General features: G+C 43.1%; 1 protein-coding gene across 1 annotated transcript in view; it reads right to left on the reverse strand.

The window, feature by feature from the left end:
* Positions 1-14,202, reverse strand: part of LOC126337014 (atrophin-1-like) — a 272,907-nt gene that overhangs the window by 94,324 nt on the left and 164,381 nt on the right. The window contains exon 16 of the mRNA XM_050001316.1: positions 2,393-2,874. Within this exon, the coding sequence (XP_049857273.1) occupies positions 2,393-2,874 (482 nt within the window). The remainder of the gene's footprint in view (positions 1-2,392; positions 2,875-14,202) is intronic.

Consider the following 14,202-nt stretch of genomic DNA (forward strand, 5'->3'; position numbering starts at 1 on the left):
AGGGGACTGATAACCTGAAGATGTTAAGTTCCATAGTGCTCAGAGCCTTTTGAACCATTTTTAACACTTAGACGAGTCAATGCTCAGGTCTGCCGAGCGCTGTTGGCAGACGGGGTCCTCTCAGACCTTGTGAGGCCAATTGAGGAGCTGCTTGACTGAGAAGTAGCGGCTCTGGTCACGAAAAATGACAACAGCCGGGAGTGGTGTTCTGTCTGAACACATGCCCCTCCGTATCCGCATCTAGTGACACCTATCTGTAGAGGGTGACACGGTGGTCGATGGCACCGTTCGTCCTTACGAGGCCTGTTTGGTAGGTGAGTTAACGGCTAGGAACATTTGTTCATATCCGCTACTGTAAAACATCTCTTCTACTGTAAAACGCCCATAGTTCTTAAGGTACGCATTTTAGAGCCCATAATTACTGGGAATGTTTTTCTTGTTTTAGCACTTACTGCCACTTCTGAAAGTTACCTAACCTACACTCTTAGCAACTACCACACTGTTACATTTATTCCATTTTCTGAGGTACCAGAAAGATTTTGATTTATAATTTTGAGTCGGTCGTTTCCAGACCAGGGTCCCTTACCTCAGATTTATACATTTACCCTTCTCCATAGTCCTTGAAAGTCTGTAACATTATCACAGAATCACTCGCACATATGATTTTATAGAGGAACTTGTTTCTTGATGTGCTTTGATTGTAAGGGTTTAATACAATTTGTTCAGTACATTTAGTAAAACCACAAGTAGACGGTTCTATTGTCGACGAACAGTAATTTGATGTCTCATGTTTAGATTCAAATTTTGTCGTTTCAATACGCAACTAAATTTGGTAGGATTGGCGTTATCCAACCGGGCAGCTGTAGACAGTTACGATGTTAAGAACAACTCCGCTCACATCTGGTAAGCCGAGATCTTCCTGTCATGCCTTTCAACAGCTGCGGTTGCGCGGAATGTAAAATAGCTATAGACAGATTTGTTGACGCGAAAACGAATACGAAATTGCAGTGCCTGTGTTGTGAGGTCTCCCCTGTGCGGGAATAAATTAATGGGCTGTACGAGTATTCGTACGACACATGGACGACGGTATATGAAAGTTTGGGTGTGACCATGGATCGGATAGCCGAAGCACTTAAGGCGACTGCTCATTTAAAACGGAAAATTCGGGTTCGAGTCTCAGTCCGGCACAAATATTCGTTATCGTTATTCCGTTATACAGCTGGAGGCAAATGCGAATACATTTCATTATGTGTTGATGCGTCAGACATGAGATGACAGCATGACAAACTGTGACACGGTAGATACTGGTGTGATCGATGTTTAGGGAGTCATCTATCGGCGCAACTGAAGCACTATCGCAAATCCTAGAAACAGTCTCATTTAGGAAATCTGAGTATCTACTATCCACGCGACAGCACGTAGTGTCACAGAGAGACGGGCAGAATATGCATTCGAGTAAATTAAACAAACGGCATTTTTATCTTTACATCAATGTCTTTCGTTTATATAGGCTTTCCTGAATCTCATTATATCGCACTTTGGATAAACTTTTCTTTCTCATTATACGTATGATACATTCATACCTTCTATGAGTGAGTCTTTTGACTTCTTCGCAAACTGCTGCCGGCCAGTTACAAAATTTCTTAATTGTTTTCGCGATTTCTTGAAATTTAGTTACTGATCCCAATTTCCTTTACTCTTAGATATTTTAAATACTTATTTTTGTTCTTACTCTTGTATTGTTCTGAAACTTTATATGGAGAATACCACACGTGGCTAAACCTGTCACCATTTTTCCATTAAAATTTTTATTTCCCTTTAACAGTATAAAATACATTCTTATTCTAAGGGCTATTATGTTGTTTCGTATAGCATTTTATATTTTTAGTAATTACAGCTCTGCATTCATGACAGATCTAAATTTGTGTGAATTCCTAAGGGACCAAACTGCCGAGGTCATCGGTCCCTAGACTTACACACTACTTAAACTAACTTATGCTAAGAACAACACACACACCCATGTTCGAGAGTGGACTCGAACCTCCGGCGGAAGGGCCGCGCAATCCGTGACATGGCGCCTCAAACCGCGATGCCCCTCCGCACGGCCATGATAGGTCTAATATCGATGGCAGTAAAAACAGTGACCCCACAACTGTACTATCGTCGTAGAATCAGCATAAAATAATGGGTTTGGAACGTTCTGTTACCTGGATTTTACATTTTTAAAGATGGCGAAATTTAAAATGAGTGTCAGCTATCAGAACCAAAATGAAGGTACAAATCTATGATGTAACATTAATATACTGTCGTTTCTGAGGGAAAGACTGAAGTGATGGGGGACGAAATGTAGGAAGATGATGCAACAGTAGGAATGTGCAGACGGCAGTCCCACCTGCAGGCGCCTTGGAGTACAGCTCCTCGGTGAACTTGTGTGCCTTCTTGACGAGCGCCGGTGGTCCTGCAACGGCGGCTGCGGCAACTGCAGCAGCAGCTGCTGCAGCGGCCGCAGTCCCCGGGGCTGGAACGGGGGGTGGCGGGTGATGGGTGCCCGTTCCGGGGGCGGCAACAGTCAGGGGGCAGCTGGACAGCGTGGCTCGATGGTGCGCGAGGAAGGAGGAACCGTCGGTGTGACCGGGACCGTCGTAGGCGGGGGCCGGGCAAGAAGACGAACCAGTGCCCTCGAACTTGACAGCGGCGGCGGCAGCGGCGGCTGCGGCGGCAGCGGCAGCTGCCGCGGCTGCTGCCGCCTTGTGTTGGTCTGCCGCCGCCGCCCCGCCGCCTCCGCCGCAGACGCCGGCCACCGCTGCAGACGACGAGGACGAAGACTCGAGCACGCGCAGCTTGTTGCGGTTGGCGATGGGGCAGCCCGACGCGCTGCAACAGACGGCCGGCCGGTGTCCCTCAAGAGAGCTTCCTCGGCGCGGCGGCTCTCCTCAGCACCACGGCACGGGCTGCTGGGCGAGCCAGTCCCCGGCGGCGGCGGCCCCTGCAGCGGCGCCTACCCCACAGCTGCCGTCCGCCGCGCCCGGCCCTGTCGGGGGGCCCGTCGGGCAGCACAGTGCAGTCAGAGGGGTAGGCGCGGCGCAGGCGCCGCTGCCGGGACCGGAGCCGCCGGAGAGCTTCGCCGCCGAGCTGCGGCTGCCCAGCAGCTTGTTGCTTTTCGCGATCGGACAGCCCGACATCCTGCAACGGACGACCGGCCGGCCGGCGTCCCTCCTCAACACCAACATCCCCACCTCCCTCCCCCTTCCATTCATTCTCTCACGTTTTCTCACTCCTCTTTCCTCTCTCACTCTCTCTCTTTCTCCCTGTCTCTCTTCTGGGACGCCCGGCCTCTCATATGGCGTCAGCTGGCGCGCTTCAGCACGCCGAAATCGAGCGCAAGTGTTTCTTTCTTACTTGTCACCCGTATGTCATTGACACCAGCTTCTCGTTATTGTTGCTTTCAGCTGCTCAGCAATTTGCTGATCCTGTCAATTAGCAAAACGGGTAACTTTGGTTCAGTTGCTTTTCTATGGTGACACCTTTTCGGTGTACCGTTTATAGGAATGTTTTTTCTCAGATCTGCCTGCTGTCGAGTGGACGAAGATATGATGCCACTGAAACAGACAGAATCCACGTTTTCTGATTAGGCAATTTAAGATGCACTATGGAGCTGCTGTAAAGTATTCGGCTAGAAGTCCAGTCTCGCATAACAATGCTGATTTCCAGCCACAGAAGATCTTTGAGTTACTGTACAATTTACAGAACTGATCGTGAAAGATAGCTTTAACAGTAAAATAACACAGAGAACCATTTGTTAAACTCTAGTACGAGGGTTGCCACCCTGTTTTATCGCCTCAATTCATGCATCAAGAATCACTTGCGCTCGCTTCTACAAAGTAATAACAAGAGTTAACTTGTAAAAAAATGGTATTTGATTACAAATTTAATTACTATGAAACCAAATGGTTTAGAAGTAGCAGTTTTCATTTACAATATTGCCCATACCATAGCTCATACTCTGTTGCCACATGTAGTATCTTCAATAGCACACACTTAGCTTACTGCTTATGTGCTTCGTCATTAGCGACATTATCTTAGCGGTTACATACGTCAGGTTTCAGGAAGTCCCGTTTCATTATTTCATTCTCTTAGTAACTACTTTCTTGCTTCAGAAGCAGTAAAACCGTATTTCTCAAATTCTCAGTTGTGCAAATTTGTTCTTTGGAAACTTAGTTGGACACTTGATGTCTGACTTTAAGGTCACGAACAATCTGAATGTGTCTTGTTGCTGTCGCTCCTTAGAGATTTCCTTCTTCAGGTAAAATGACAGATAAAAAATTTTTAACAAATGTTTTTGGCAACTGAGGTATTTTTTACATGTGTATTTCATGTTCAAATGTTATCGTAAATCGGGTTTATTGTTTTCAGTCGCAGTTACATGTTGCGTGTTTTGTTTAATTTAGTTACGGGTCCTTCTGTGTTCGGTATCAAGAGTTCTTTATGTTGGGTAAGTTATTTAGCACAACATGGGGAATTTGTTACACTGGAAGACTCTCACAAGCATGGTAGGTCTTGAGTAGAAGTATTGTGAAATAATATAGGACATTTGGATCTTTAGGCGAGTATTTGTTACGAATATCAATAAGTAGAGAAAAAATCTGGATCGAGAACTCTAACATGGAATATAATAACGACGAATCGACAAAGTGAACTATAAACTGTAATAAGAGAAATGAAGAGGTATAACACTCATTGGGAAGGGGAATTTGAACATGAAAACAATAAAGTAATTTTCAAGGAGGAGAGAAAAAACAAATTGTGTTGGATTAATGTATTTGATTGAGAACATAACGAAAGTTAAACTGTTAGATGAAGTGTAATAGCAATGAACATGCTGATCGTTCCTGTGGATATTTTGATCATTGAAGGTAACATGCAAAAATATAATACAGAGGAAGAGAGAAAAATGAAACACATGAGCAAATACCGGAAATCTGAAGAAAGTGGTAAGGGTTGAGTAAAGATTATAATGATACGAGACTAATGGGTAGTAGGGAAAGGTAAATAAGATAATGTAATTGAAGAATATGGATTTGGGAAAAGAAGAAACAGGAGTAAAAAGCCAGAAGCCTTCTGTGATTGCTTTGATCTCTGGATTACAAAGACTTGTTTTAACAACCACTATCGAAGACCACATGCATGGATACCTCCTGTAACAGTTCTGTATTCGTGTTACATTTTACTAAAACCAGTAACAGATTCAAAAACAGTTTCAAAATGACGAAAAACGTCCCTTGAGCAGAGGCTGGTACAGACCATAACTTGCAGGCGTCAGACATTTAACAAAGCTGAAGCATATTAAAAAAAAGAAAAGAAAAAACCAACTCGTATGTGGTTAAATGTAACACTGAAGGATTTAAGACCTGCTCTCAAACTGTTGAAGAGGAACTGAAAAGTTCCGCAGAAAACTCCAATTTACCAGAAGAATGAAATATTACTAAAAATAAAATTCTGAAAACCTTAGAAGAAGAGGCTGGAGTAGAAAAGGAGGGAAAGAATGGGGAGGGATGGATTACGTTATGTTAGATAAAACGAATGAACGTATAAAACGGAAGAATGGACGTGCTATAGAAGTGGTAAGAAATATTGTAAAAAAACTGAATAATGAGCTAGGAAGATTAAATGATATAGCTAGATAGGAAGATGAAGTTGAGAAGCTGTAAGTGGAAAGTAAATCAGAAGCAGTGTACATAACAGGTCGGTATTTAACAGACAAAGATGCAAGAAAAATCAGCAAACAGCATGCATAGAAGAGATCAAACAAGTGTGAAAGGAGTATGTATGACACACAAGCGGATCACACACGATTAAGATTAGATTAAGAACTGGAGCATTACAGGATGGACTGTGGACCGATATGAGATGTCAAGTGAAGAGAAACATTAAGGATCCTAGAAATAGGACAGCAGTGGCTGTGATAAAATAACATATAAACCCCAAAAACCATGAGAAATACTGAAATATCTAGACGAAACTTATTAATAGGATGTATGATAATGAAGATCTAATTTAAACTATTCTAGTCCTTTTAGTAAACAAACACAACAACTACAGGACACGTAATTTCAAATATGTAAAAATTACGAAGACCATGTCTCTTGTTCTGAAGATTAGAGAAAAATAGAGGAAACCATGGGAGAGGATCAGTTTGGATTCAGAAAAAGGATGTTTCAGGCTGATAGAACCCAGAATGCTAACAGTTAACATGAGTACGTAAAATTGTTTTGTTGACTGGTAAAAGGCGTTGAATAGAATAGAATGGAATGGAGCATGCCTCTGAAGACCTTAAAGGATATTGGTGTAGACTAGAAGGTGAGAAGACTGAAAAATGGACTCTACACAAGACAGAAAATGTAATAATGACTGGCGATGAGGAAACAAGTGAGTGTTAGACAACGTTGTTTCTTGTCACCGGCGATTCTCAGTATTTGTGCTAAGAAACTAAAAGACAAAATAGTAGAAAATCCAGAATAGGGGGCCGAGAGAGGATAAAGACAATTAAGTATGCAGAAGATCAAGCTGTGTTGGGTAAGTCTGAAAAGGAACAATTTATGACGAAGATAATCGTAAAAGTGGGAAAAGAGTATTAATTGAGGGTAAATACAGAAAAGGCAAAAATTGATAAAAATCAACAAATAGGAAAACTTCATCAAAATATCATTGGAAGGAAAAACCTTGTAAGAAGTAATATATTTTACGTACTTAGGGATGTTAATGACAGAAAATTGAAGTTATTGAAGAAAAAATAGAATATTTGTTAATAAAAGGTTTTTTAACGCGTTAAAAGGTTAGTTGATAGCAAAAAGAATTCCCATAGAATTAAGAAAGAGATTACCTGAGCGTAGTATTGTATAGTAGCGAATCATGGACAACAAAAATGAAAGAGGAAAACTGGTTGGATAGTTTCGAAATGTGGTCGCGGAGAAAAATTTTGAAAGTGAAGTATACTGACAGAATGACGAATGAAGAAGTACTTCCAAGGGTGTTAGTAACTTATTTCAGGGGGTGTTGTATTTGTCTCTAAGACACTAATTATTAATAGCATGGAAAACAATGACAGCAAGCTTTACCATACTTAGTTCAGCTAGTCTGTCTTCTTCTATAATAATTAAGAGTATTTAACTACGTCATTAGTGCCATTATATTTTATATACTGTCTACAATATATTTCCAAGATAGCTGTGAAAAGCTACGCACATTGTGGGAGTATATTGTTGAAAGGTTATGGTAGTAAACATGCAAACATAAAGTGCAAAGAAAGCAGCAGTCAGTTAACTCTTGCTTTGAACATTAATTTTATTTATCTCTATCGATGTGCGTGAAATGGTTCACTAGGGTTGTACATAAAACTACAATATTAAATGGAAGTATGTAAACTAATTACATCTGTGCCAAAAACGCAGTACGCTGGCAGTCACGCACTAAAGGCAATAAATAATTACCGGAAAACTATCACGAAGATCCACTTCATTCAAATTTCAGACCGCATAGTACTGACTTTTTTCCCTTACTGGTATGATTCTTCCTGGGGATAAACATTTTTTATTTTAAAAAATGCATTTCAAGTATAATATTCTTGCTGTTCTCCTCATGAAATACTATCCTCCTGACAGTAGGTAGGCTATACTTGTATATCTGAGACACCATTTATTCTCCATCATGCCTGAAAAATATCATTACTTTCCCAAAATATGCAACTCCTCCTTTTTCTTAGTCCTGTCCCGTTCTGCACGGGATCAAATATGTTAATTTGTAACTTCCTGGCAGATTAAAACTATGTGCTGGACCGAGACTCGAACTCGGGACCTATGCCTTTCGCGGGCAAGTGCTCTACCAACTGAGCTACCCAATCACGACTCACGCCCCGTCCTCACAGAAGCAGGAAACCTTCTGTAAAGTTTGGAAGGTAGGAGGCGAGGTACTGGCGGACGTAAAGCTGTGAGGACGGGGCGTGAGTCGTGATTGGGTAGCTCAGTTGGTAGAGCACTTGCCCGCGAAAGGCATAGGTCCCGAGTTCGAGTCTCGGTCCGGCACACAGTTTTAATCTGCCAGGAAGTTTCATATCAGCGCACACTCCGCTGCAGAGTGAAAATCTAATTATGTTAATTTGTATTTTGCAATGTTTTTGGTAGAGGGTTGCTGGATATCCTTCCATTTGCCATCCCTTACCCACTTGAGATGTAATTTATGTACCCCATCTGTTTGCCTCTTGTGTTAACCTACGTGAAAATGTTAGAGCGCTTTTGAAGAGTTTGTGAAACGAGGAACTGAGGCGGAACGTGGGTATAAGCCCGGTATAAAACGTAGTTGGATGTGGAAAAATGCCTAAAAGCAGTACATAAGCTGGCCGGCACACTGGCCCGCGTCGTTAATCCGCCCTGTGGCTCACATCTGGAGCCGGCACGCCTCCCCGTAACCAGAAATCAGAGTGCTAACGCGTGTGGCTAGCTGTGTGTTATCTCAAAAACAAAACAACTGTATTGCCAGGTAGACTGAGTGGCAACTGTCAAAACCTGAAGGCTTAATTCGATGTATTAGAACTGTTCAGACAATATCCCCGACAATTCCAACACAGTATCTTATCACTTTCGAAATACACTCCTGGAAATTGAAATAAGAACACCGTGAATTCATTGTCCCAGGAAGGAGAAACTTTATTGACACATTCCTGGGGTCAGATACATCACATGATCACACTGACAGAACCACAGGCACATAGACACAGGCAACAGAGCATGCACAATGTCAGCACTAGTACAGTGTATATCCACCTTTCGCAGCAATGCAGGCTGCTATTCTCCCATGGAGACGATCGTACAGATGCTGGATGTAGTCCTGTGGAACGGCTTGCCATGCCATTTCCACCTGGCGCCTCAGTTGGACCAGCGTTCGAGCTGGACGTGCAGACCGCGTGAGACGACGCTTCATCATGTCCCAAACATGCTCAATGGGGGACAGATCCGGAGATCTTGCTGGCCAGGGTAGTTGACTTACACCTTCTAGAGCACGTTGGGTGGCACGGGATACATGCGGACGTGCATTGTCCTGTTGGAACAGCAAGTTCCCTTGCCGGTCTAGGAATGGTAGAACGATGGGTTCGATGACGGTTTGGATGTACCGTGCGCTATTCAGTGTCCCCTCGACGATCACCAGAGGTGTACGGCCAGTGTAGGAGATCGCTCCCCACCCCATGATGCCGGGTGTTGGCCCTGTGTGCCTCGGTCGTATGCAGTCCTGATTGTGGCGCTCACCTGCACGGCGCCAAACACGCATACGACCATCATTGGCACCAAGGCAGAAGCGACTCTCATCGCTGAAGACGACACGTCTCCATTCGTCCCTCCATTCACGCCTGTCGCGACACCACTGGAGGCGGGCTGCACGATGTTGGGGCGTGAGCGGAAGACGGCCTAACCGTGTACGGGACCGTAGCCCAGCTTCATGGAGACGGTTGCGAATGGTCCTCGCCGATACCCCAGGGGCAACAGTGTCCCTAATTTGCTGGGAAGTGGCGGTGCGGTCCCCTATGGCACTGCGTAGGATCCTACGGTCTTGGCGTGCATCCGTGCGTCGCTGCGGTCCGGTCCCAGGTCGACGGGCACGTGCACCTTCCGCCGACCACTGGCGACAACATCGATGTACTGTGGAGACCTCACGCCCCACGTGTTGAGCAATTCGGCGGTACGTCCACCCGGCCTCCCGCATGCCCACTATACTCCCTCGCTCAAAGTCCGTCAACTGCACATACGGTTCACGTCCACGTTGTCGCGGCATGCTACCGGTGTTAAAGACTGCGATGGAGCTCCGTATGCCACGGCAATCTGGCTGACACTGACGGCGGCGGTGCACAAATGCCGCGCAGCTAGCGCCATTCGACGGCCAACACCGCGGTTCCTGGTGTGTCCGCTGTGCCGTGCGTGTGATCATTGCTTGTACAGCCCTCCCGCAGTGTCCGGAGCAAGTATGGTGGGTCTGACACACCGGTGTCAGTGTGTTCTTTTTTCCATTTCCAGGAGTGTACTAAGCTGATGTCACCGTAAAGGATTGCTTGTCAGGCGCTAGCTCGACGACGACTGTACTGAACTGGTGCGGATTTCATATTATTAGTTTTGCTCCCTATAAAGCTGGAGCAATAGCCATATTACTAGCTTCATTACAGCGTATCATATCGAGTAGTACATGTTACTTCGGTTTACATTTTCTTAACATACACAGGCCGATATTTTATGTTATGTTTCCTTACACTTTTCAGAGTTGAAACTAAAAACACTAGTTCGACATTTTCCCCCTAAGAGAGATGTTACTCCAAAACATATTACCTAGATCGTTACCAAAGCTTTGCAAAATTGGTTTATGTGTCTGCCAGCTAAGGCCATTGAAAGTCGACTGTTAAGACGGCGTCTGTACCGAGGCGAGAAAGGAAAAAGTTCAGTGACTAATCTTCTGACAAATGCAAATTTTTGTGTATTCTCTAATATTCGACATGCGTATAAACAGCAGCACACTTCATCCAGGAGGTCAGTTACTTTCTGCCAGTACGTTGGTGTTCATAACAGACGTGTGTTCAGTGACAAGTTTTGTTCTTCATTGACGACCCTGCTTTCTAATCTGAACTTGAGCATTATTACGACGTCTCAGTATCGATTCGCATTTCATTTTTTTTCTCTTCTAGCTGAGCTTGGTCAAGAATAGAGGATGGCACAGGCCACAGTCATGCTAAATTAGTCACATTGTTCTAAACAGCAATTGTAATGTGCTTGAGAATCTCTTCGTTCGTAATTAGTTTTCATGCTTTTATTTGAAAGAAGATGTACTGCAACGATAAATCGGTATACAAGATTCCAGAAAAGATACATTATATGAAAAGTGGGGGTCAGGTATAAATTTGACGGTCATGCAACATCTATCGCAAAAGTGACGTGGAAATGCTCAGTTTCGACTCATCTGCATTCCAGTTTTCACCAAGTTCGCAAGTTCGATATCCTTATTGTACACTTCGCTGCTTGTAAGCAAGTATGCTAGTTTTATTTTGCTGTGTTTCATGTTTTCGACAGAAGAATATGTTGATTTAATGTGGGCTTAAGCACGAAGCAGGTTGATGGGAACATAAAATGAAAACGTCCCGTTAAATGATGAAATGTCCAAGGTATCTCATAAAACCATACGTACCATGTGGTTATAATTAAACTTCCCCTATTTAACACGTTACAACACGGAAACTAACTACCGTACGAGTACCAATCTGGATAGCATTACTGTCAAGCACATGGGGAAGAGAAATAATGCAGAATCAGTACAACTGAAACACTTTTAAGTGCTGCTACGGTACGTCATACCATTACATACCGGTACCATTACTGCCACAAAAGGGGCTCAAAATGGCGCCTATAAATGTCCAGAGAAGTCTGAAAGCGCAGGATTGCATTATGCCCATCGCAGAACGAAGCATGTCCGTAGGTATCCTGACTAGCTCTCTTGATATGCTGCGCTTCAGATCAGCATATCGGTGAATGTTCAACGTGTGAATATTCCCCTGGGGGAGGGTCATGTAAGTACACCTACGTATCAAAGAATGGGGGTGGGAGTGAAAAAGACGTGCGTGAAAACCAGACTTTATTCATCCATTGTTTGAGAATGAGAGCACTTACTGACTTTTACACAATTTCAAACCTTTACGAATCTTTTTTTGCTCTGACAACCCCCACAAAGTGATGAAAGAAAAAAAATTAGCGTACTACGTTTTCGCTGTTCATGCAGAAAACAGCCACATTAGGTATGAAGTTTTAATTTATTACTTTTATACTACTAATTGTATCCACGCCTCATTTTGCAGACAATATTCTCATATACCACTGAATGTAGCTGCAAAAATTATATTATTGTACAACACGTAGTTCAGGAGATATGACATCGTAAACACCGAGATTCCTGGAAAACTGCCGCACCATGTTTCAATTTATTACTGCTTTTTTACTAAATCTATTCGTAACGCACTTCTCAGACAATATTCACACATAAAACTGAATGTAGCTGCAAACTTATATCACGGTATGACGCATATTTCAAAAGATAAGCCGTCTTAAAGTTTGAGCTGCGTGAAAACGAAACTGTGGGGTAAAATTCACTACAGATACAGGTGAAATATGTGTACAAATATGTGTGCGTGAACTAAATATATGTGAAAGATACGTGACATGTGCGTACTCTGCCACATCTGTGGGTAGAAGGGTCCACTTACGCCCCTGGATCAATTTTCATCCAGACACTGTACACATATTACTTACTATTTTTAAAGAAATGCTGCTGTGGTAAGAACCATCAGCCTCCTATTGGGGTGGATGTGATAACTTGCTGATGGTGAGAGAAGGTGGGTAGGAGGAGTAGACAGAAGGAGCGTTAGGAGGAGATGGATACAGTTGAGGGGACGAGGTGGACAGAGACAGGGGCAGAGGAAATGCAGAGAGGAAGGGAAGAGCATGAGATGGACGGATAGAGAGGAGGAGGAGACTGACAGAGAGAGGGGAAGTAGAAGGTGGCCAGAGGGAGGAGGGAAGAGGAGCTTGACTTAGAGGAGGGGGTGAGGAAGTGTACTTAGAGGGGGATGGAAATGTCGGACATAGAGAGGAGGAGTAGGAGGAGCAGATGGACAGAAAGAGGGGGAGGAGTAGATGGACACGGAGTAGGTTGAAGGAGATGGAGAAATAGTGGTTAGGGGGAGGGGGGACTAGGTGATGAACAGAAGGGGAAGGAGGAGGTGCATTAACAGAAGAATGGAGTAAATGCACCTAGGCAACGCTGGATGCTCAGCTAGTACTTACACATAGGAAAAGGAAATTGGGGAGCAAGTTCTGCATTATTCAGTTATAATCAGTAATATAATTTGGAGTGCGCAACAGGCATTAAGATATGTAGTGGTACTCAAGTGACGCAATATGGGTCTGATGAACCTGTTAGTTCTCCTTGTAAGTAAACGTATGTTAGATTATGGTTTAATGGAAGCATTTTATGAAGATAACAGTTATGAGATAAGGGTTATACGTTTATCAACTTGCACACCGTTGTTGCCTAGGAATGCCTGCCAGCGCTTACACCGTTTCGCGCCCGCTAACCATCGTCGGCACGTCTTCCTAGTTTTAGAGCAGTCAGTGTTTACCTTGTATACCAACCGTACCATGTACGAAGTACTGCCGTAACAAAACCCTACCATGAGAAATAGGAAATATTCTGTGCGTAATAACTTTTAATTAAGATAAATTAAATTTACCCATGTTGAAAAATATACGAGCAATATAGGTTTTATACCATCTTTTGTGACTATTATGAAGGCCTTATGTCGGCCATTAGCCGTTCGCTTTACTTCAGAGCGTCTTCAGTGATTAGATTTTTTATTTCCTCCCGATCACTGACAACTGAAAATGGTTCGAAATAAAGAGAAACGCGTATGGTCTAAATATGACTATATTACAGGTGCAAGAGTCGTATATAACCTTAATTACTTTTATAACAGCAACTGCGGTAAAACGAGGACTAAAAGCAAAAAAGACACTCAAAAATATTTTAAAAGATTTTAGCGGAGTTTTTCAAATTTTACTTTTCAGATTCAGACCATAGATTTCATAATGTTCAATATATTTTTTGTAAAATTTGATATTTTTAACAGATGAATGTTAATTATGTTTTCCCAATAGCTGTGATTTCCCAAATTTCACTACCAATAATGAGGCGTTTTAGGAGGCAAGGAGGCCATAATCCGTGCTGAGAGTACGTTTTCTGTGTGATTTGCCAACACTACTTTTTTCTCGAGCTGTAATTTTAAAGCTTGGAAAAATAAAAGAGGCTTAACCGTTTTGTTAGGATATAATTGTCCAAGATGATCACTCAGTCTATGAGGCTTCATAGCTTCATTTAAAAATGTCTTTTCATAAATGAGGCACAAGAGTAATTATCTATTCGCAGGCAAGGGAAGGAATTCATATTTAAAGCACTCATTTGAATATTGGCGGCAATTATTTTTCTCAGCTATTCAGAGAAAACTGGTTATGCCACTGACTATACACGACATATTTTCGCTGTGCTGAACGGAGTACAACCACTTCATAGAAAGGCATATAAGCAGCTTCATCAGTCTCCATATTGACGCTCCGTTGCTGCTGGCCC

Source organism: Schistocerca gregaria, chromosome 1 (assembly GCF_023897955.1).
Source record: "Schistocerca gregaria isolate iqSchGreg1 chromosome 1, iqSchGreg1.2, whole genome shotgun sequence".
In the NCBI taxonomy this organism is placed as follows: Eukaryota; Metazoa; Arthropoda; class Insecta; order Orthoptera; family Acrididae; genus Schistocerca; species Schistocerca gregaria.